Here is a 22,747-nt window from a genome sequence, read left to right on the forward strand (position 1 = left end):
AAACTCCTACTGAGCTTTAAATTGAACTCACTAGTGTACTGGGGCTCAGATGCACTAGCTGCACAGATTAAAGGAAGAGGTGATCCACAGCAGTATCTTATCTCTTTGGCCCTGGGAGACCTGAGTTGGATTTTTACTCTGCTGTCTGCATTGCATATTCTCGCTGTGCTTCAGTTCCTCAGCTGTAAAACATCAGGACAATAATTCTTCCTTACTTCATGGATATCTCAAGAGGCTCAGGATTATAAAGGCTGAGCCATTATCCATCGTCCTATCCTGCAATGGATAGGACAGCAAAGAAAGAGTCTAGCCTCTCTCCAGTTGTGTTGCTGATTTTGGTATGGTTTTGTGCCTCTACCCCTTCTTTTTCAGTCTCCCATCTTTTGCAGAAACAGATGATTGTTTCATCTCCTCCTCTGCTTAGTGATCTGAGATGCATTTACTACAAGCACAGTAATTATTGCAAAAAGTGTTCACATTATTTTGCAGGCATGCATGTGCAAGAGGCTATTTACTTGCTAACTTTTTTTTTCTTGTTTGGTCTTCTTTACAGATTCCAGTAAGATTATGGCAAACTATAGCCACTCACAAAGCCAGCTGGAATTACAAAATGCTAGTTTGGGAAAGGGTTCTGTGGCGAATTCCCTTGAAAATGGTCTCCAGGATATTATGGAAAACCTCAACACGAAGAAATATTCATCAACACTTAAATTTAAAACAAATGGGGACTATGCTGGCTCTTATTTAACCCTTTCACAACCTATGCCAATTAAACCTAATCCTTCCACCAGTGTTAAAAATACACACTCTATTAACAAAATTCAAGGAGGAAAGCAGTTCCCCTGTGAAAGCCCATATCTTCCAGATAAAAACATCTCTGTAAAGCATTTGGGTTCCATATCAGGCATGTCTCCATCCCTCAGTGGGTATAGTTCAGGAAGGACAGATTTTGATATCCATGCCAGCAGAGAAAATGAAAAATCCCTTGGATACATGGATAAGTTTCACTACTCAAAGTACAGTCAGAGAAATAAATCTTATGACAACATCTACTTCCCAGGAATGCTGGAGTCAAAGAAGATCTCAGGCTCTCTTCTGACTATGTGGAATGGAAGCTCAGGGAATGAGCTGGTGCTTTCACCTTGTAGCAGTTCTGGGGCAGCCAGCATGCCTTCCAGCCCAAAGCAAGGCAGGAGAATGAATGCTGAAAACAGTCTGGCCCTTCACATAAAGCCAGTGAAGTACAAGGATGGGATGATGGAAACTCTGGGCTCACGGCCTAGGAAATACTCTGGTGGATCTCTAAGTCATATGGGAATGTACAGTCGTTCCCTACCCAGACTTTATAAATCAACAGAAAACCAGCTGGTGCCATTAAGTTTGCCCCCCAGAAGCTCTCTGGGTAATAATAAAAGAAAAAAACTTGGAGAAAAAGATCTACCTCAGAATGCTTTCGATGCTGATAATTACCTGAATTTTTCTTCTTGCAGCTCAGGTGTTTCACCACATGGAAACTCTGTCTCCAGGAGTAATCCCTATGTCAATTCAACTCTCAATGTTCCTGCAAGCCCTCGTATTGCTAAAAAAATGCTTTTAGCACCTTCTTCCCCATATCTCCCTGATGATTTTGATAGACTTGGACTCTCAGGAACAAGTCCCAGTAGTTCTTTCTCCCCAGTGGATTTTGACAGGTCATTCTCTGTCCAAAGAAACCTTTCCACCAGTTCCATGGAACTTGATGACCCAGATCTGGAAAGTTACAGACAGACACCAAATTCTCTGCAAACGTCTATGCGAGAGCGGAAGAACAGCATTAGCTCAATTTCAGGAAGGGAAGACCTCATGGACTATCACAGGAGGCAGAGGGAAGAGCGACTTCGGGAGCAGGAGATGGAACGGCTGGTAATTTTTTTGTCTTCTCCTTAGTTATGTCTGATATTTAGCATTTGCAAGACACCCATCCCAGGTCTAGCCATCAGGAAGGTACAGCAAAGAATAAGCTGCTCTGTTTTGAAATTCAAATGCAGCCTGCTCCAGATACCTTTTTTTATTATCATAGTCCATGAAGCTGACACTTGCAAAGCATGCTGCTTGCAGAGACAGTACCATTCAGCCACCCTGGAAAAATGTTGGAACCCATGTAAATTGTGTTCTGTTATCCTGCAGGCTGTATTAAAATGTCTGCATACATAAAACCCACAAATGACACTGCAGGGATCCTGCAGGACTTTTTGTTTTAGATGATGGCACTGTTTTGTGGTAAGTGGGCAAAGAAAAAGAGATTCCGCTCAGCTTTGTGTGCTGTAGAGTCAGGTATACATTGGTGTGGGCTAAACAGCCATCAGCAGAGTTTTTTCTGCTTAGTTTTCATTTTTTCCTTCTGAGCATGTTCATTAAAATAGAGGCCTCCTTGCTTCTCACCCTCCCAAAATGGAGAGTAGCAGAGGGGGACAGTTTCTCTCTTAGTCTCAGTTGGTGTAAAGCGGTGCATACTGCCTCAGCTTGGGATTATCTAGGTAGTAAAATGTAATGTATGTATACTGAAACAACTTGGGGGTAGGAAAAGTAAAATGGTCTTCAGAACCCACAGAGGTGTTTGAAACAGTTTTGTATTGAAACTATCTCTGGAAGAACACATAACAGCTCTTCCAAAGGGTTTTCAAAGTGGCTTTGGGACTCTCTGATCCTATTAACATATTTTATCATCCACATAGAAACAGAGTCATTAGATGGGCCAATTGGTAGTCCCGAGTCTTAAATTTGAGACATTAATTTTACATTTGTATGCCTTAATTCACATCTTATGAATCTGAGCAAAATGGCAATAGGAAACTCTTGAACCTGTCTGGTTTGCATACAGACGGCAAGCCTGCAGGAAAATTCACTTTTTGGGCAGGCTGGAGGTGAAAAGCCATGGGGAAGATGGATGCAGGGGTAGTGGGAATGTGGGAGAAGGGGATACCTCTCAATGACCACTAGCAATGACCCGATGCCTGTGCAGGACCACAGTTCCCATCTTGAACCACACGAGCGAGCAGGTTCAGGCTAAAGAGCTGTAACCCAGAGAGATGTCTCCCCCTTCCCCATCCTTATGTCCTTGATGCAAGCTAGTGAGGAGCCTGTTATGCAGACAGAGTCTGCCTTCCCCCCCCCCCCCTCATTCCACTGATCACTGTAGTTTATGAGATACACACTATTCTTTGCAAGATGTGAAAAAGTCTTTTCCTGCTCAAAGGCTGTAGTGTTGAGGCTCGAATGGGGGGGGGGGGGCAGGCACTGCTCCCTCCCTACTCTATGAGTGTCAGGGCTAGTTCACCCTTGCCCTGCTTTGCTCCCCAAAACCTCTGCTGGCTCCCCTTGAAGCTGCATCTTCTTGGGGGCAGGGACTGGGCTCCCCAGGGCAAGAAGGACCAGCTGTGAGTGAAATGGCTGGGTGGCTTAGGACAAAGGTTTTGGGAAACATGTTTCTCCCTCTTCCTGATGCCTTTGTCCTGCCATTCCTCTGCTCCTGCCATTCCTCTGCCATTCCTCTGCATTTCAGTAATCTTCTCCCTAGTCCTGGTGTCTTGTGTGTGCAGCGGTGATTGCTTCTTTGCTGCTTATCAGAAGATTTTGCAGGCAGTCATGCTGTAAAACCTGAGATAATCAGTCATAAAAGCAACGTACTTGTATTTCAAAGAGAACAGCCCTTTTTTTTTTTTTGTTTTAATTATTATTTGTAGTGAGGGATGAAAGATACTGGCTTGTTTCAGTATTCAGTGATGCTGATAATCGTTCTGGTTTTATATTTGGATGAAATGGCTACATTCCCACCCCTCAGTATTTCCTCTTGCTCAACAATACTTCCTTCAAGTTCCAATTCTTCAAAAAGAGAATTTGCTTACTGTTTTTCCAAACGGTACCTTTTTTGAAAACAAGATGATGTTTTGTGTATTGCATATTTGAACATGAAGGATTTTCCTCCTACTTGAGTTCATCTTATACTCAAGATACTGCTCCATATCTACTCCATTCTCCATTTGCCAGAGCTATCTGATGGAAGTTTGAAATATCAAAATATCAGGACAGCACCTCCTTCCAAAGGTTTGAGAGTCTGAAAAACACCATAAGCAGGTTTCTAGATCTCTGAGAAGCAGAAAGATATATATTTAAAAATCCGCACATCAGTTCTTTGTATATTAGGGCCTGTCCTGTTCTGGTGTTATTTTACTTTGTCCTTTTGTATGGATCCCTGTCCAAAGGATAGTCAAGGATCTGTCCAAACAGGGTCTTGATATATCCAGCCAGAGCTTCCAAAGAACAATTTTGTTTGCCCTTGTGTACTGACATGGGCAAAGGATCCACATCTGCTCAGGTCTCTCTTTTTTATGGGGTTGGGGAAGGTGTGGATAAAAACCCCAACTACAAAAGCACTCATGGATATCACAACTCTGTGCTTTGAGCTTTCTGTACTGTGTAAAAGCCCAGGCTGAGTAGCTGGTAGGTAAATGGCAGGAGAAATGTAGTCTCTCTGTGCACAAGTGACAGGATTTTCCCTACCAGGTTTTTGAAGCAGGGCAGGGAGAAGAACAGTGTAGGAATAGTAAATTAAGTCCATCAGAAAAATAACACCCTTTTTTAGAGGACTAGACTGCTCTGTGGCCCAGATAAGAAGTGGAGAATGTCTTTCTTTTCACCAGCACTATTCTGCTGGCACAGAGTGGCTTGAAAGTGTCCTATTTGATAGCTGATATTCACTTCCGGATTTTTTTTTGGTAGTAAAATCCATGCACTCGTTGCAATCTGACCTAGTATCTGCCCTTGAACTCTTCTGTTTACTTTCACTTGTTTACTTTTTCTTTTACATATAAATTATTCTATGAGTTTTACATGTGTTTCATTTGCTTTTAAGTGTCAGAGGCTCCTCTGGAAGTTTGCACTTAGAGCTGCTGCTGCAGCCAGCATATGAAAACAAATGATCTGCCGTCATTGCCCAAAGAAATAACCAGAGATTATTAAAAAAAAAAAAAAAAAAAAAAAAAAAAAAAAAAAGAAGTACAAATAATAAAAATATGCAGGTTGTTTTTTTTTCTTTAATTATTTAAAAGTCCAAGTTTTAATTTGTTCCTTTGCAACAAATACAAAAGGCACATAAGTGCTTGTGTAGGATTTGGTGTTTTTCCATATCTTTTTCTTTAAATCTGCTGTCTGTGGCTGGGTTCACATAAATTAGCTGAAGACTGGTGCCACTTCTGCTTTGCCAGCCTGTTCCTTTGTGGCTTGAAGAGCAGGGGAGCTGGCATTCTGATTCCTGCCATTCCCCTGGCGCTGGTGCTGGGGGCAGATGGGCTGTGGGAGCAGGTGGGGCGGCCAGGGCTGCTCCTGGTGCAGGCAGCAGGGTCACGACCTGCTTTTGTTTCCTCTCCAGCCCAGCTGACCGGACATCACATCCTGGCATGGGGATGTTTATACGAGCTGTACACAAGCAGAAGTTGGAGTAGCTATTGCTGACACTAGCCCAGGAGCCTTATAAACAAGGGAGAAAGCTACTGCTGTGATCTAACAATGTTCCATGTGATTCAGTTAGTGCTTTTTTTTTTTTTAATTATTATTTAAAGAGTAAATTTCACTCTTTTTTCCCCCCTCATCTGAGATGAATGCCAAATTGTAGCTGCTGGAACTAAAAGGGGCTCTTTAACTGATAAGGTGGTTGGGAGTGGAACTGCACAGGCAACATATTTGAGTAGATCTCAAGGGCCATCTGTTTTCTTTGATAGCTACTTGTTTAAATAGCACTAAAGTTTTCAGTGCTGGTTTTTAGGCAGTACAGTGTATTTCCTCTAGATGGTGGTAGGTACCTAAAAATTAGATGTGCAGTAGGTTCATGATGCCTTCCATTGCCCAGCTATCTGTAGGGATCTATGAACATACATAAACATTGTTAATGAAGTTTTAGTAGACCCAGGATATGTACTGGGAGAGGTTTCATGTTATCAGTGCCTGAATGAGCAGTAATAAAATTCAAGGGGCTTGTTCCATAGTCCACTTTGTCACAGTCAGAGGAACACTGAATTTCATTAGTTTATTCAGAAGTAGGGAATAGTACAGAATATCCCTGTGCCTGGTTTGCATTGATGCCTTGCAATTTAGTAAGATGTGCTTATGCAAAGGGAAAATGAAATGAACCTATTTTGGAGTTTTTAAGATGGTACCACTTTAAAAACATGGTTAATAGAACTTACGTAAATCTTCGTATGATTTGTGGAAAGCCTCATATACATGTTTTATAAATCTATATTGGCACTGTGTCTTTCTATAGATTCTTTAAGTATAAAGTACCCAAGCTGTATGTAAAACTGTAAGTCATTAGCTCTTAAAGGAGCCCCAGCCAAGCTGACAAAGGCCAGCTTCAAGGTAATTTTTCCCACAGTATTTGACAGTCTCTATAGTGTTACAGAATAGCTACTTAATATCATTTATTTTTGTGATTGAACAAGTGCTGTATAATAGGATAAACCCCCTGCAGAATATAACTAATATTGATGACTCCATAACTTTCCAGGAACATTCAGTTTCAATTGTGTTGTGAAACATTTCTGTGGGGTCTTTAATAAGCCAAAATCTGGATTACATATGCTTAATTTTTGCAGCTATATATATTATGCAAATTAACACTATGCTCCAGGAAGAAATCAATTACAGGATACCTGCTCTCATTTACAGAACTTAAGTACTGTTCTGTAACTCTGGTCTTCAGGCTCCTGTCCTCAGTGTGGTTGGAAAAGGAGCACCTGCATAGGTACTGTAGGGACAAAAGGGCTGAACAATGCTGTTATTTTGGCAGCCAGTGGCATTCCCTCAGGAGCAGAACACATGCCTCGGGTGGGTACAGGAGCTCAGTCTCAGAAAGTCATCTGCTCTGCTCCTCCCTGCTGGCTGTCTCTGCTCTGTGCCACTGCTTTCTCCTACTTTTACCAGTCCATTTCACCTGTGCCTGCTCTGGGAAGGAAAGGACGAGGCACACCTGCCCCTCTGCTCTGACCTGGGCTCTCCACACTCCTTCTCTGTGCAGGTGTCTCTGCTGTCAGAGCTGCCTCTGAGAGGGGGGCACGAAATACAGGTGCTGCTTCTGAAAGCTGTGCTGCTGGTGGTAACTTTGTAGCTGAAGCACTAGCTATAGTAAAACAAGGACTGGCAATGAGAAAACAAACTAGTCTGGAGTGAGAAACTGGTGCAAACTGGAGGGAAGGGAAAGAGCACTTGGTGAACTGTTCTCAATCCCCGTTCAAGTTTATCACTGAAATAAGCTCCTTAGAAATGTAGGACAGAAAGAGAATGCTTTCTCCAGCCTCTCCTTTATGAGGTAGTGAATGTACACGTAAGAAAGAAAGTTTGGGGTTCTTTTGCAGCTCTCTTCTCCAGTCTCCCTGCCTCTTTCCCCACCATCCTTTTTGACTAGCTACTGTTCCTAGCTTTTGCTGAGAAGGTGGTGGTTTGCCTGTCTGAGCAACAGTAGGAAACATTGTTCTTTTGCAGCTGAAAAGTGCAACAGCTTCTTCAGGCAAAGGAAACCTGGCTGCATGGACTAGCCATAATTCATGTTAGTCTTTGTCACAAGGGATAGACTGCATATGTATTTTTAATGAAATTTGAGGTTATCCAGTTCCTAGTGGCACTTACCTGAAAAGCTTCCTGTTTGCCGCAGTTGATTAACCAAGGCTTACCTTGATATCCAGATATAGCAGCACTTCTACACATTTGTAAAATTCATAAATGTGATATGTAGCAGATGAACAAATCTAGGAATCACCACATGGTTGCTGTTTAAAAAGTGGGATATTTATCTCTGATATTTTGGAAATTTTTTCACAGTGTATCAGTCTATTAATACCACTGTTAATCAATAGCAGAAGAGGGTTCTTATCTCCTTATCTCATCACCCTTGTCCTTCAGCATTTAAATTTGCAGCCAAGCATAGGTGATATGTAGCTTTCTCAAAGCCAGGAGTAGTGAAGCTGCTCAGGCACAAGACTTGTTACCCCTTTTTGTAGTGGGGAAGAGAATTACAGAAAATACATGGAGATGTTTAAATTAGTTGGAAATGACATTTTATGGGGAAATGCACTGACCAGCTTACCAGGCTTGATTCAACATCCCCCCCTCCCACCAGAGCCAATTTTAAATCCATTTCCTGCTTTTGACATACCTATTTTTTTCCCTCTGCTGTGTTCAGTATCACAAATAACTTGGGTAGTATCTTGCAAAATTGTTGACTGGATTTTCCATGTGCTACTCATTCTGTGTTCTTCATTGCAAGGGTGCTTTCCTAGCTTGCTTCTTCATTGAGAAATTTGTTCTGGAAACAGTTACATGCAGGTGTGCTGGAGCTGGAATGAGCTGGCTGAGATGAAATGATGAGAATAGAGTGTATAAAATAACCACAGAGCTTCCTGTCCATAAGCCTCTCAGCACATGTCAAAATAGAAGTGAGAAATACCAGTATTTCTGTAATGTATCTGAAAGCTCATCAGTATTTTTTTAAGACTCGTTTTCCTGCAATTTTTAAGCTTCTTCTGAGCAACTGAGACTTGACAGGGGAAAAAAAGAATCCCTATTTTTCCTGACTGCTTGGTAAAGGGCAGTTTGCTGCCAGAGCCCCTCACCTGAGCACTTAGGCCAGAATGAGCAGTGGCCCTGCTTTGAAATTTGCTGTTTCCTATTATTGCCCAAGGGATGCAAGCTTGGCTTGGGGTAACCCGATACAGCCTGTTGTTGCAGGAGGGTTGGGACCTCCAGCGTGTCCTGGTGTCCGTGTTTCCCATCTATAATCATTACAACAGGCCCGATGCTGTCACAACAGGGAGAGCTGCATAGTTACTGGCTGTTCCAGCCAGCGAGTGCTGGGCTTTAGGAATTGGGTTGCCTGGCCAAAACTCTTAGTAACAGGGAGGATAGCAGCGTTGGAAGAGTAAGGGAAGAGGCTTATAGGGTCTGGCAGGAGTTGCCTGGAGGGAAGAAGGCTTTGGATAGTGGTAATTATGTCGACCGTTTGGGGTTGAAGGATGTTTGAGAATCTGCTGGACCTATTTTGTGGAAAATAGAAGTTTGCAGTTGCTGCCCCAGGCTCCGTTATTTCAGCAGCTCATCTCATTACAGAAGAATTCTGAGGAAAGCTGCACTGGGAACCTGGGAATAAGCCACCCAACAAAGGCAAAAGCGTTCTCTTGTTTGGGTAGTGCTTGGAAAGGCCTGGCTTCAGACAGGTTCTCCAGCTCAGAGGTCTGAATTGCGGGTGATGTGCACGTATGGTGCATACAGCCAGGTAATCTCTCGGTAGCCCTATAAAACTCTGGGTGTGTGCAACCAGTGTTGAATCTTCATACAGTGCAATGGCTTGCTGCAGGGAAAGCTGAGGCAGTGCATTGCCTGGCCTGTTTTGCTTGATCCTTGTTATCACTTGCTGTTGGGCACAGGAAGTGTTGGGGTAGCTGCCGTACAAATCCTCCTTGCAAATGTAATGCCAGGGAGAGCTGGGAAAGCAAATCTGTCTGTGGTGGTTCCTGGAGAGGGAGGCTGAGGACGTTGGTTTTTTTGGCTTTCTTTTTAAATACTACTGTAGAAGGATTTCTTAGGAATCAGAAACTAGATCATTAGTGCAGATACTAATGTCAAGCATGGAACCCTCACAGTGGTCTTTTTTCCAGCAAAATTTTCAATAGACTTATGGTGAGCAATTTTTTTGTTTCTTTAACAATAGTAACATGAAACTACATAAATGCTTTACCTCTTAAAAATGAAAGGATATTTTAAAAATCCATCTGAAATAGAAGTTACCAGAAGCTATGCATACAGTAAAATAAAATGAATATAACTTCCTAACAGTTGATAAAAGGTATCATAGAGATCTAAAAATCCTTCAGAAATTAAATGTTTTTCACAACTTGAGGCATATCAAGTCAAAATGGCATGGTTACTCTGAGTCTCAAGTTTGAAATGTTGGTATGAATCCATAGGGAATTTGAGTAAACTGGTAAATAAAGATTTCCTCCACTCTGTGCATTTGGCAGATGTTGTATTTTAGATGTGATGCCTCTTTTTTTCTGTTGATCCTCTTAAAATTGTGTTTTTCAAAATGTGGACTAATTCTCTCAAAAGGAGGAATTACAGTTAACAAAATGGAAAAATCTAAAAAAGTCAGGAATGTGTGAGTTCATGGAAAATCTGTGCAATATTTTGCAGCTTGGTAGGAGTATAGCGTAAGTGTGAAGTGAAACAATTAGTGATTTATGTAGTGAGATCACTGGACACGTGTACATACAAATGGAGTGTAGACACAGAAACCTCAAAAAAAATTTAAAAGTACATTTCACAGAAATGAATAGTTAGTTATATAAGATGTCTTAACACTTATTTATCATTGCAATGTAGAAAGATAAATTCACATTAATTTTGATTCTTCATCTTGCACTGTAATTTATTTATTACAGTTTATTATCTCTAAGTGGTAGATGGACTTCACATGGACTTTAATCCTTCACTCTAAAACAAAACAAAAAAAAACCCCAAAGCAACAAACAAACAAAACCCGAATCCAAACAAAACAAAAAATCCCAGCAAACTTATTTTAACTTTACTTTAGCTCACATGTGACATTCAGTGCTATTATCTTTTTCTGAACTAGGAACGACAGCGGCTTGAGACAATCCTCAATCTGTGTGCCGAATACTCCAAATCTGACAGCAACCCTGCTGCAGCTACTACAGTTGCTGATGTTCAAAAAATTAACAAAGAACTCGAAAAACTTCAACTCTCTGATGAGGATTCCGTGTTCGAAGACTCCCAGATGAATCTGGAAATGAGGTTCAGAAGCCACTTGAAATCCTCTGCCAGCGACTCAGATTTCTCGGAGCTGAGCAGCCACAGCCGTGGCACTGCTGCTTACCTGCCCTCGCGGGGGCTGAGGGCTGAGGAGCACTTCAGCGAGAGCACCAAGCCTCCACCTTTTGCTGCTCCCAGCTTCCTGAAGGACGCCCCCGAGTCATCCTACCTAAGCATCACACCAAAGGTAATGCTCTGTAGGAAGGGACAGTGTAATCCAGGCTTGAAATCCTCCTCTAGGAGTTGGCTGTCCTGGCAAGGGCCACAATTACGCTGGCTTAGGTATGAGAATTAATCTCAGAACTCATACAGCTTTATAAGCCATCAAATGTAGAAAATATAGCCAGAAAAAGGTAGGAGCCAGCAAAGGATTGTTCTATATCTTGTGGAAGCTAATGGTACTGGAAGTTGGTTTGTTTTTTTAGTGGGATGTACTCTTCAGGAAGAATTTAAAGATCTTCCAAAGGAGAAAGATTTGCTTGAACAATTATAGCTACTTAAATAAGGTTTCCAGAACCCTGCTTATCATCCTGCTGAGATGTAGGAGGGAAGAGATGCTCTGCTGTTTTCTCCCAACCTGAGACTCTTGTAAGAGGACTATGTTTTCTCACACTCGCATGGAAGGTGAAGAGGAGTTGCCTGAGCCAAATTTACTGTCCTGTCTCTTTCCTGGGGTTGGACCTGAGCCGCTTGCCAGATCAGCTGTTGTCTCTTGGGGATGATGCAGTGGCAGCAAGCCTTCTGCCCCTCCAAGCCAACTGCTGCCTTTAATAAGCTGCATCTCCTTTCCTGTGTGCTTCTCACTGCTGTTTCATTACCAAAAGGAAGTTGTCCTTTAATAAAGGAGCTAACAGCATTCCTAACCATTTCCATGCTAGTGCAGCAGCAGCCTCCTCCCAGCTGTGCCAGAGCAGCAGTGTAGCAAATCCCAGTGGCAGGCAGTGTGTTAAATAACTGGACTGAAGAGCTGGAGTCAGGAGTGAAATGAGACGAAGCAAAGCCATAAAAGCAAGTTTCTGTTTAACAAATTCATACCTTCAAAATACTTTGTCTCTTCTATTTACTGTTTTTTACACACTGTATGATCTTCAGCGTGGTTATATGCCTCAGGTGAATTGTAATTAACCTTTGCTACACTCACAACTTGAGAGTCAGTAGTGTGTGTGTAGAAGAAGAGAGAGGTGTGATAGTAACACATTTTCATTTTCAAAGGGTGATCTCTCTGGAATTCTGTCTTCTGAGTCTTCTGCTGTGAAATTGTACTGAACAGAAACATGCCATTATGGCTTGACTTGGTCTTTCCACATCGAAAAGATGGTAACACATTTCACTTGCAAGTTGTTGTGGTCTAGCATTTCTTTCCCATTTGTTGCTTTCTTCATGCAAGTCAGAGATCCTATTTAAAATCCTTATTAGGAAGTTGAAATCAAAGATGTTATGTCAGCATTATCCAAACAGAAGACAGGACAAAAAGAAGCTTTGCTTCTAGGACTACTATTGCTAAGTCAAGGAATACCATTCATTCATTCATTGTAAAGGGAGTTCTGTTAAGCCCTGAGAAAAGCACCAGCAAGCAACTGCGTTAATGAAGTGCAGCTCGTTTTTAAATACTGAGCTCAGATTTGTTCAGGATAAAATGCCTGCTCTCAGAGTAGCCATTCAGTAGCTGAACTCAGCCTCTCTTGAGCAAGGCAATGTGGCCCAGAGATGACTGCAAAGCCCGGCACACAGCCCACCTCTAATGCTGGTTGGGGATAATGACCCAGCAGCCTTCCCAGAGGAAGTGGATTGGAAACCCCTGGGGTCACGTGAACATGAAGAATGCATTTCAAACTCAGTACTTTTTGATGTAGTGTTGGATGGTGTAAGATCACAGCTATTTTCTTCATAATCCTGTTTAAGTGTTGACACAGGTATCAAGTAAGGAAATGGCAATGAAAAGAGGCGCATTAAGGGTGCCACTTCCTCAGTGCTACCTGGAGAGATGGAACCAACTTTTGTTCTTATTTTACAGAAGCCGCGCACCTTAATGGCTGGTTACAAAAATGTCCTATCCTCCTTCCTGGCCTGTATTAAATGAACAGCTGAAATTTACATAAAAAGCATCTTCATCTGTCTGTGTTATTTTTATAAGTGAAAAATTGGATTTTCACAACCTAATAGCACAGCATATAAAGTATTCTCAAAGGTTAAGTTTTAGTAATTCCTTTAGAATGAATAGTTTTTACTGTTCAGTATAGTATTTATTTCCAATACCTGGAAGTAAAGTATCATGTTTGTTTCTCTTGTACGCTTCCTAAATATAGAAATAGCAATATAGTAGATAGGAAATATGTAATGGGTTCAAAACTAACAGTGCCATACTTGTCTAAAATAAAAAACATATGAAAGGGGGCAGAAAAGACAGTTTGCTTCTTTTTCTAATGAACCTCTTGTGATGTGCAGCTGCAGATACCAGAATGCACCAGTGAAGAGCAGAAAAGGCAGGAGCTTGGTCGACTGGAGGAGGAACGCATAGTAATAATGAATAACTTGGAAGAACTTGAGCAGAAGATCAAAGATTTAAATGATCAGATGGACGAATCCTCAAGAGAGGTATGAAAACATGTTTTTGGTTTTCAATGTCTTGCCTGTCTAGCAGAAGTCTGATGGGTTCAGCAAGTACAACATGAGGGAACTCATGGATGTGTGTAGCCTTCATATTCTGTGCTTTTTCACCAGAATCACAAACCTGGCAGTCTCCTGCTATAAAGGGTATTTTTCTCCAGCTGGTGGATACTTATGATGCTTGGATTAGCCTTCCCCAGCTGTAACCATTACACTCTGAAGTGGAATTGGAACAATCTTGCTTGCTATAATGGTCACTCAGTTAATCCAAATACCTTGTGTCACTTGGGAGCTTTATGGTGGTATCTCCTGTGGCTGTTTAAAGAGAAAGGAAGTGAGACAACTTCCTTTCAATCCTCCTTGGCTTTACAGTGGAAAGGGTAGGTTGGCACCTTGTTGACTTCTGGAATCTCACAGTTGCAAACTAAGCTGGCCAAGCATTTGGGTTGTGCCTGCTCCAATTATCAGCAACAGGAAAGAAAGAGCTGTTCCAGAAGGGTTTCCTACAGAGCCTGGGCACAGAGACAGTATCGTAACAGGAGGAAGCACAGAGAAGAGTTAGGAAACAAAAAGTTTTGGAAAAAAGAATCTTCAAGCTAAAGTTGGTTTGGACTTTATTTTGCAGTATTTTGTGTTGCAATTTTACTTTTTCTCAAATTTGTGACCTCTTTTTAACTTTTGTGGCAGAAAAAACTTATGGGATTGTTTTTTTCCCCTCCCCTTTTAAAAAAATATTTCTCTCTTGTGAACCAACTGATTCACCTCCCCCCTGAAAATAACATGTATTAAGATTTATTCTGAATCTGGTCTGCTTCTGAAAGATGTTTTGTGTTCCTAGTTGGATATGGAATGTGCCCTTTTGGATGGGGAACAGAAATCTGAAACAACAGAGCTGCTGAAAGAGAAGGAAATATTGGATCATCTAAACAGAAAAATAGCTGAACTGGAGAGGAATGTTATTGGTGAAAAGACAAAGGTAATTCAGTTATTGTAGCCTGCTGTGTGCTCTGTTCCCCTTGATTTTCAAAATATATTTATATGGTTAATATTACTGGAACTTATTTGATGAAATACTGCCTGTAAGTAAATTTGCTTGATAAATATGGAAGAAAAATAATTGTTTCACCATCATTTCCCTTTCACAGTATTGTTTTCCAAGGTATGATTGACAAGCAAAATACAGTAAGCTAAAATAGAAAGACCTGACCTACTGTGAAGATACTTTTATTAATAAAAACACCCCATATAGGACTTGTGTTATCTGTTGTTTAAAAGAACAGTATTAATTGAACTGTTCCAGTACCCTCCTTTATATAATTTGGGGGAAAAAATTATCTTCTCAGCAAAGGAACAAAATTAAAAAGGCTGCAGTTTTTATCTATTATCATATAGAATATATAAGACATCCATCAAATATGTAATTTTAAAGTCATTATATTGTTTTGTTTGCTGACTGACAATTTAAGTACTGTAGAACTCTGTAATTAAGTCTCAGAAATTAATTAGTTTTGATATACACTCACATACTTAATTGCTCTCAACTACACAAGAAATAGATAGGCATATATTTCCAAACTAAGATAGCAGTGTAAGAAGATTTTAAGTGCAGAAATGGAAAGGGCCTGCAAATGAAGTTGCATCACTCAAGTCAGGGAGTGCTGGTTCCCTCCAGAGGGCTCTTTGCTGGCCTCTTCAGGCATGCAGTTCCCTTCTCCACAGGGGATATGCCATGGCCAATAATACCTCAAGGTCAGGAAGTTTTTCCTAGGATTTCATCCAGCATTATTTCCTTATAAAATTTCATCCTCTACCTCATAATTTAGGCCTGTCACTTGTGCAATTGCTCTAGCTAGTCTCTCTTTTTTTCTTAAACTTTCCAGAAATATCTTCTGCATTTTTTGCTTAGAAAAGCTGCATGTTTTTAGCACTTCCACAGTTCCCCTTCAATTCACATTTTACAGCTTGCATTGTTTTATTCTGAGCTTTCTGTCATCGATTTCTGCCTGCCCTGCCAGGAGCCTGGCTGCTGTTTTGTGGCTCTGCTTATCAAGCCTGTGTCTAGACAGTGCACATCCAGCTTGAGTTTGAACCTCCCTGAACTGTACTTTTCCTTGTGCTTGTGTACCCCTCACTGATGCTTCAGCTTTCAGTGTTGCCTGTGGTTACATTTTAAGGTGCCTACGGGACATGTTTCATACTTGCTTTTTAGCAGAAAGATGAGTTTAAAGTGGGTATCAGTAGACAGGGTGTGCTACCAGATGCCCTTCGAAAGGATGCTGCTGGAAGTTTTGGTTGGTAAGTGGTAATAAATAAGACATTCAGAAATTCAAGAAATCTTTTGTCTTTTTTATTGGCTTTCCAGTAGCTTGAAAGTTCAGTTAAACTAATGGAAGTTATTGTAAAATCTGGAGGAAATTTAAATTTCCTTGCAGCTTGTTAGTGTGTAGGTAGCAAATGACAGGTCTAGTTTAAATTTTCAGTTGAAATGAAACATGGAAAGCTGCCTATAAAAAGCACTTTTTGTTTAAAAGGCAAGTTCACTCAAAACATTTTTTTTCAGTATGAGGCATGGCACTAGTCAGATCAGCTACAAAATTTTAGTTGTATTTTCTTTTGTGTTCCTCTTTGTTTTAAACAAAAAACCAAACCCAGCTGTGAGTGTGTGCTCTAAATGTCAAGCCATGGCTCAGTTAATACTGAAATTATCTTTGCAGGAATACACTCATCATTCTTTTTTTTTTTTTTTGGGGGGGGGAATATGTCTGAAAGCATTGTATAAAAGTGAAAGTTGAAAATAGAAATGGGAGATGGGCTTCTACAAAGGGAGTAAAATATAAAGGGACAGTTGAAGTGTTCTGGGGAAGGTAGTGTCAGCCAGCAAAACAGATGGCACTAATCCTGTCAACAAATAAGTTCTGGCTGGCTTGAAATGGTAGCATTTTTTAAAGCTTCATTATTGTATCTGTGTTGAAGTTCAGCCATGCAGATTTGATGCAAGATAGTCAACATCTGGCCTCTGTAGTTTTAGAGGATCAGCCCCCACCCACAAAAAGGGGGCTCAGGTGGAGCTTGATAGGTTGTCCCTTTTGCTGAAATAATTTGAAATTTAGGACAGAATTAAGGCTTGGGTTTTGACCAGGAGTTTCCACTTTGCTGATGGTACTTTTTCTGTTATGTCTTGCTAAAACAAGTGTCCCAGTGTCCACAGGTTGGTCACAGTTTCTATTAGTTGACGGAATATTTCACCCCTGCTGATATCTGGAGTCTTGGTTTTGGTGGGGCTTCAAGGCAAGAAGCTGTTGGGGTCCCATATCTCGAACAGTGGTTACATTTCCCAGGGTAAGGGAGTGACATCTGAATACACCACATGGTGTTGGTTTTCTGGAGGTGAGAGGGAGAGCTCATTTCACTTGTGAAATGATGGTGGGGGCATTAGTGCTGTATATGATGGCACTTGTCTCTGGAGCAACTTGAGCATCTCATGGAATTTGCCACTGATCTTGGCACCTGTTTGACAGGAAACTCCTGCCTGCTTGAGTCTCAGCCTTACCCATGCACCTGTTTGAAAAACCTGTGAAATTCTTAAAAAGAGAGATGATAAACTACAATCTCATTTTTAGGCCATGTTATGTACTTGAAATGAGCTGTTTATAGAAGCTCTTGTACTACCTTCTACCTAACTATTTGGGGTTTTTTTTTAATTATTATTTTTTTAAATGCCCTGTGCACATTTCATTTAGGTGATGACACAAACTTTTGCCAACTTTGCAGAGTATTAAAGCCACAATTTTTAATCCTTGCAAGGCAAAAGAGTTGACTGGTAAACATACTGGAAGTCAGAAGGCAGGAGTGAGTTCAAGTTTGGGCTGTCAATGTGCTCTTTGCTGTGGTGCAATATCTCTCTGTCCCAGCCCCTTGTTTGTAAACCAGGGATGTATTTTGTGAGTGGGTTTGTACATTAAATGTTAAGCTGCATGCTGGTCTCATCCGAGTCCTGTGCTCAACCCGCTCAGGTCATGAAGAGGGACTAATGGGGGGAGAGGACAAGTGAACCAGTGGGGAAGATGGTGTAAGTGCACACCCTTGGGTGAGTTGAAAGCATTTCCCTTGCCTTTGTGATTCTGCCACCACACACATTGTAAGGAGTGAAACAACTTTTGTTGGTTTACTTGGGTTTTGAAAATCAGAGCTATGGGTGATTGCAATTCCAACAAGATGACAGAACCTTTCAGCACCCCTGCAGGACTTGGCATAGTTCTGATGTGGTACCTGGCCTGTCTGGCACTGACAAGTGCTGTCAGGACTCAGTTGTCCTGGCTGGAGTAGCTACTTCCAGAGCTGTTTCACATGCCCTGTGCTTTCAGCTATGCTGGAAACCATGCCTAGGATATGGAGAAAAGTACAACTTTGCTTCCTTGCCTGGCCTTCTTAAAAACAGCTTACAATCATCTTCCTTTCTCCTTCCTTTCTCCTTCCTTTCTCCTTCCTTTCTCCTTCCTTTCTCCTTCCTTTCTCCTTCCTTTCTCCTTCCTTTCTCCTTCCTTTCTCCTTCCTTTCTCCTTCCTTTCTCCTTCCTTTCTCCTTCCTTTCTCCTTCCTTTCTCCTTCCTTTCTTCTTCTCTACAGAAAAAAATGATGACCTACATATGTGAATACCAGTTATTTAAGCTATTAATCACGAGTTCCATTTATGCAGAGAGAGCCCTGATAAGTCCTTGCTAACACACTTTGACAGATACAGCTTGAAGCTCTCTGGGAAAGAGCTTAGTTACAGATCTTGACAAAATTACTTTGAGCACAGCCTGCTCTAGAGCGAGCTGAGCTGGGCAGTAGCCAAAATGAGCAAGCAGATGAAGCTTTTCCCTTTTCCTGCCACCAGGGCCTAGCTCCCTGTAGTTACCATGGCAGTACTGTCAGTATACAATAATGGTGCTGTTGTTTCCAGTGGAACAGCACCTCAGGCCCAGGGTGCTGTTTATATTTATGACTTCCTTCTGATGAACCCTTGCTCATGAGACTTAAATCAGGACTGATGTTTGTCCATAAGGAAATTGGAGAAAATTGTATTTGCCTGATTGGATGTCATCCAGCTCTGCAATGTACTTTGTTTTCACATAGTGCCTCAATAATCTGTGCCATCTTAAAACATGCAGTCCAGCATACGTGGAGAAGGATGGTTAATGATTCCCCACACCCTCTGTCTCCAAGTAAAGCATGAGGCTGAAAGTAACAGCATAGCCAGAGAAAGAAAAAATAGATCAGTAAGCATGAATAAACAAGAATAACTGAAAATTAGTAGTGAATTTAGCAGATGTGCTGTGGGAGGTAATCACAGCTAAATGGGAGTTTTGGGAGACCATCTCAAAACAAGTATTTATGCAAAAGTTGAGACTCTTAAAAAAGAGAGGGAGATTATTCCTTTTCTTCTAGAGGCTCTTTGCCTTATGTCATGGAGAAATATGTACTCTGGAACTCCTTTATCAACCTGGGTTTCCTGTCCCTCTTCAAGAGCAGAAATCAGGAGCAGCTCGCAGGGGATAATTCACCTTTTTTGGAATACATTTAATTTTGTCCACATGCTTTCGTGGAAATATTTTTTCAGTCATTAACAGAGTATCCCAGACATGCCAAAACATTTGAAGCTCAGCCTCTGCTGAATTTGTACTGCAAAGACTTGCAAGAATAGAGGCAAGGAAAGAGCAGCTGTCTGATGAGCCATCAGCAATCAAAGTTAAATATACTGGTTGCCTCTCTCCTCAATCCTTCCTCTTCTGATGCAAAATTCCCACTGCTGGATTTTACTCTGAAGCATGTGACAAATTTATGTCTTATAGCATAGCCTCTTAAATATTTACTGGTCATATTCCAGTTCAGCAATATGTAAGCAAGTATTTTAAAAGGATGCGCTACCATGTCCATAACATTATCTACCTCCTTAAGACACAATGCACAAGATTAAATGTTTAGAGGAATACTTGCATCTGCTGGATATATCCACATAAGTATATACTATAGAGAGAACACTAACGACCACAAAGAGGGTTACAAAGACTCAAGGAGAAAAACCTGAATTAATGAGCTTTCGTTTGAAACATTCATATCAGAACGAGTTATACCCCTAATGGGAATCCTCTTACTGTCATCTAGATATTGAAGACTATAAGAATTTGAATTTTCTAACTTGAATGGTTTCTTCTGGTGGTTTGCATGATTGTTTCCTCATTTACACTCCTGAAGGAACAGTGCTCTAGAATCACAGGCTTTCTTTTGTTCCTCCATCTGTTCACTGGGACAACACATTGCAATGGTCAGAGAATGAGCTTAGAAATTCCAAAATACTTGTGTTGCCTTAGTTGTTGTGTTGTCTTAATGTATGCACCTATTGGGATTTTTTTACTTGAAGCAGAGGGATTGCTTACTCTGATTTAAAATTCTTTTTAACAGTAGATTAATACATGCATCTGAAACAAAACTATTGAGATCTCTTGTATAGATGCCATCACTGAATACAAACTGTTATATAATAAATTAGTTACCACTCATACAGAAAAAAGAACTATTATGAACAGCCTTCTTCTGTCTTACTATGCTCCTTTTCATATGCCTGGCATACCTGTTATTTTCTTCTCTTGATTGCTTTTGTCATGAAACTGACTAGGATTTAGTGACAAAGAATAAAATTGTGGCAAATTTAATGAATCTGTGCTTAAAGAGATGGAGGAATGCAAGAAAGAGTAGTCAGAAAATACAGAAAATGAGCATATACAGTTTGCACAGGAGACTGTTTTATTTCAGTGGGATTTTCTGGTCAGTTTTATGCAGTTACATTTCTCAGAAACCTGTGAGACTTGTGAGACTAGCTGATTCCATACTAACAGGGACTGACTGAATGTGCATGTCAGAAGTTTAGTGTGGGTTATGAGAGGTTGCTACCTTAAAACGTGATTATTTATAGGTGAGTTGGACTGAGGAAGATCCTGGAATACTTCAGACTAGTTCATGGAAAGTATTAGAAGTGAATCATTCAACTTGGGTATTTTCTTTCAGTTGTCTTGTAGGCTTATTTACAATTTCTGTCTGAAACTAACAATTACCTTGGGTTTTGGAGGGGGGTTTTTTGTTTGTTTGGGGGGGGTCTTGGGGTTTTTTTGTGTTATTTTGGAGGGCAGGGAGATTTGGAACATTGGTGAGTGAGCTCAAATCACCTAGCCATACAATTTATTTCATAGTGAGCTGATAAAATGATGGGGTTCTTACTTGTCTGGGAGGGTTTTGTCCAGTTTTTAGCTGGGTTTTTAAGAAGTTTTCTCTATTTCATCCAATTTACTTTAATTTCTTCAGAGTTTCTATGAGTTTATGTAGGAAGGTTGGTTCAGAGGGCACATGTCCATGCAGCCACTTGTTAGTCTACAATTTTATCCAGCCAGCCTGCATGCAATAGCAAACTGGGATGAAAGACAAATTAAAAAGCAGCAGTTCTTTACAGAAAGGGTGTGGAAAAGCACTAAGGTTTAAAGTAGCAGTATTGATCAGGCATAGGGCATCTTCAACCACTGGAGATGGCACTGAAGCAATTTGTTTCTCCTTCTTCCTGTTGTTCCCATTCCTGTCAGGGCTACGATTGCCTTTAATACCATCCTTTTCTCTCCTCTCTGTCATGATCATCTATGAGATGTGTTGTGTATATATAGTCTTTTTTCCCTAAAATCAATTCTACCAGATCTAAAGATTGATTTCCTTTTCTGACCCATGTTGATCACTTATGATCAGTGTTCATACCATATGTTCTCTGCTGACATCCCATCTCTGCCTTTGGAGACTGTGTCACATGTCAATTCTTTCTACTGCTCTCCTTCACAATTCCCAGAAGTCCTCCTCCAAAACTGATCCAAGCATTGCCCCAAGCATGATCAAACCCCAAGTCAGTCCTGCTTTGTAGTCACGCTGACTCCAAGTTCGTTCATAACATGCATGTAGAGGCAGACAATAGGCCAGGTTGGGCAGTAGCCTAAGATCAGATGTTGCACTTGTTTTCTCTGGAAATAAGATGTTAAGAATTCAGCCAGACTGCAGCTGATGTGCCTCTGGCATCCGTGCTGGGGCTGTCTGCAGAGAGGTATTAACCAAGTCCCAGCTCCTGCGGTTAAATGAGGATGAGCAGCAGGAGCATGGGTTCTGTTCTCAGCCAGCCGCCGGCTGCTCTGGAGTAAACAGATGTGGAGTCAGCCACAGACCTGCCTCAGCTGCATCTTGCACTTGGCTTGCAAGGTTACAAATCTTTCCCCTTCTAGAAGAACTTGTCTTGATTCACTTACAGAAAACACTGTATGAAAAACTTCTCATTCACTTCTCTCTTCTCATTCTCATTCAAATTAATTTTTTTGTGAATTAAATGGACTTCACCAGTGCACAGCCTGAGACGTCAGCAAACTTAACTCCACAGCTGCAAAACATGTAATGCTGTCATTGCTGAAAGTGATATTTCCTGTTAAGACTGTACATTTTGCAGGGAGCCAGTTTGGTGGGGTGCTAGCACTTCCTATGCTATAAATAGACCAGATGAGTGTTGCTTTCAATCTCAAAGGAATACATTTCTAATTTCTTGAGGCATGTAACAGTATCTCCAGCAGGATTCTCAGGACTTTATCCTTGCTGATGATGTCTCCTCACACTCGAGGTTTGACTTGCTTGTTGATGAATGAGCATGCTTATAGCAGTGCATAGACATTTAGAGAGCTATTTATAGCTTCAGAGGCGCTGCAGCTAAGGTCAGAGAAGTCCTTGCTGCATTGGATGGCTAGGTGGGCAGAGCAGGCAAGTGTGAAACAAGGTGGCAGACTGTGGGCTGAATGTTAAATGGACAGCAGAATTTGTGAGGAGGGGGACTACCAGTTTATTCATAGCTTTCCTTCCGTATATTGGAAGTAAGGATGATTCAGCAAATGAGGCTTCTTGGGAACAACGGTCCAGAGGTGACATCGCAGGACTTGCATGCTTCTCTCTTATTGTGCAGCTCCCTTGTGTGATATTCTCTGTTATTTCTGAAGCCTGCTGCTGCTGTTGTAAGACAGAGGCTAGTACAGGAAGTTCAGGTCATAGAATATGCTGGCTCAGTTGCTCATTTTCACAAGCTTAATAAAATGTATTTGTGTTCAGCATAACGTTCATCTGATTGTATGAACTGAGAAGCTGCACATGTAAATGAACATAATGGAGTTGGGACTCTGGTTGATGTTGGACTTGAATAAAAATATAGATACTGGGAGAACTGAATCCCAGCCCCT

At 41.1% G+C, this 22,747-nt stretch overlaps 1 protein-coding gene across 4 annotated transcripts in view; it reads left to right on the plus strand.

Moving 5' to 3' along the window:
* PHLDB2 (pleckstrin homology like domain family B member 2) overlaps window positions 1–22,747 on the plus strand; it is a 64,645-nt gene that overhangs the window by 7,446 nt on the left and 34,452 nt on the right. For all 4 annotated transcript variants that reach the window (XM_053935803.1, XM_053935800.1, XM_053935802.1 and 1 more), the window contains exons 3-6: window positions 554–1,902; window positions 10,661–11,044; window positions 13,303–13,452; window positions 14,303–14,440. In XM_053935803.1, the coding sequence (XP_053791778.1) occupies window positions 554–1,902; window positions 10,661–11,044; window positions 13,303–13,452; window positions 14,303–14,440 (2,021 nt within the window). The remainder of the gene's footprint in view (window positions 1–553; window positions 1,903–10,660; window positions 11,045–13,302; window positions 13,453–14,302; window positions 14,441–22,747) is intronic.

The sequence above is a fragment of the Vidua chalybeata genome, chromosome 2, assembly GCF_026979565.1.
Source record: "Vidua chalybeata isolate OUT-0048 chromosome 2, bVidCha1 merged haplotype, whole genome shotgun sequence".
Classification (NCBI taxonomy): domain Eukaryota; kingdom Metazoa; phylum Chordata; class Aves; order Passeriformes; family Viduidae; genus Vidua; species Vidua chalybeata.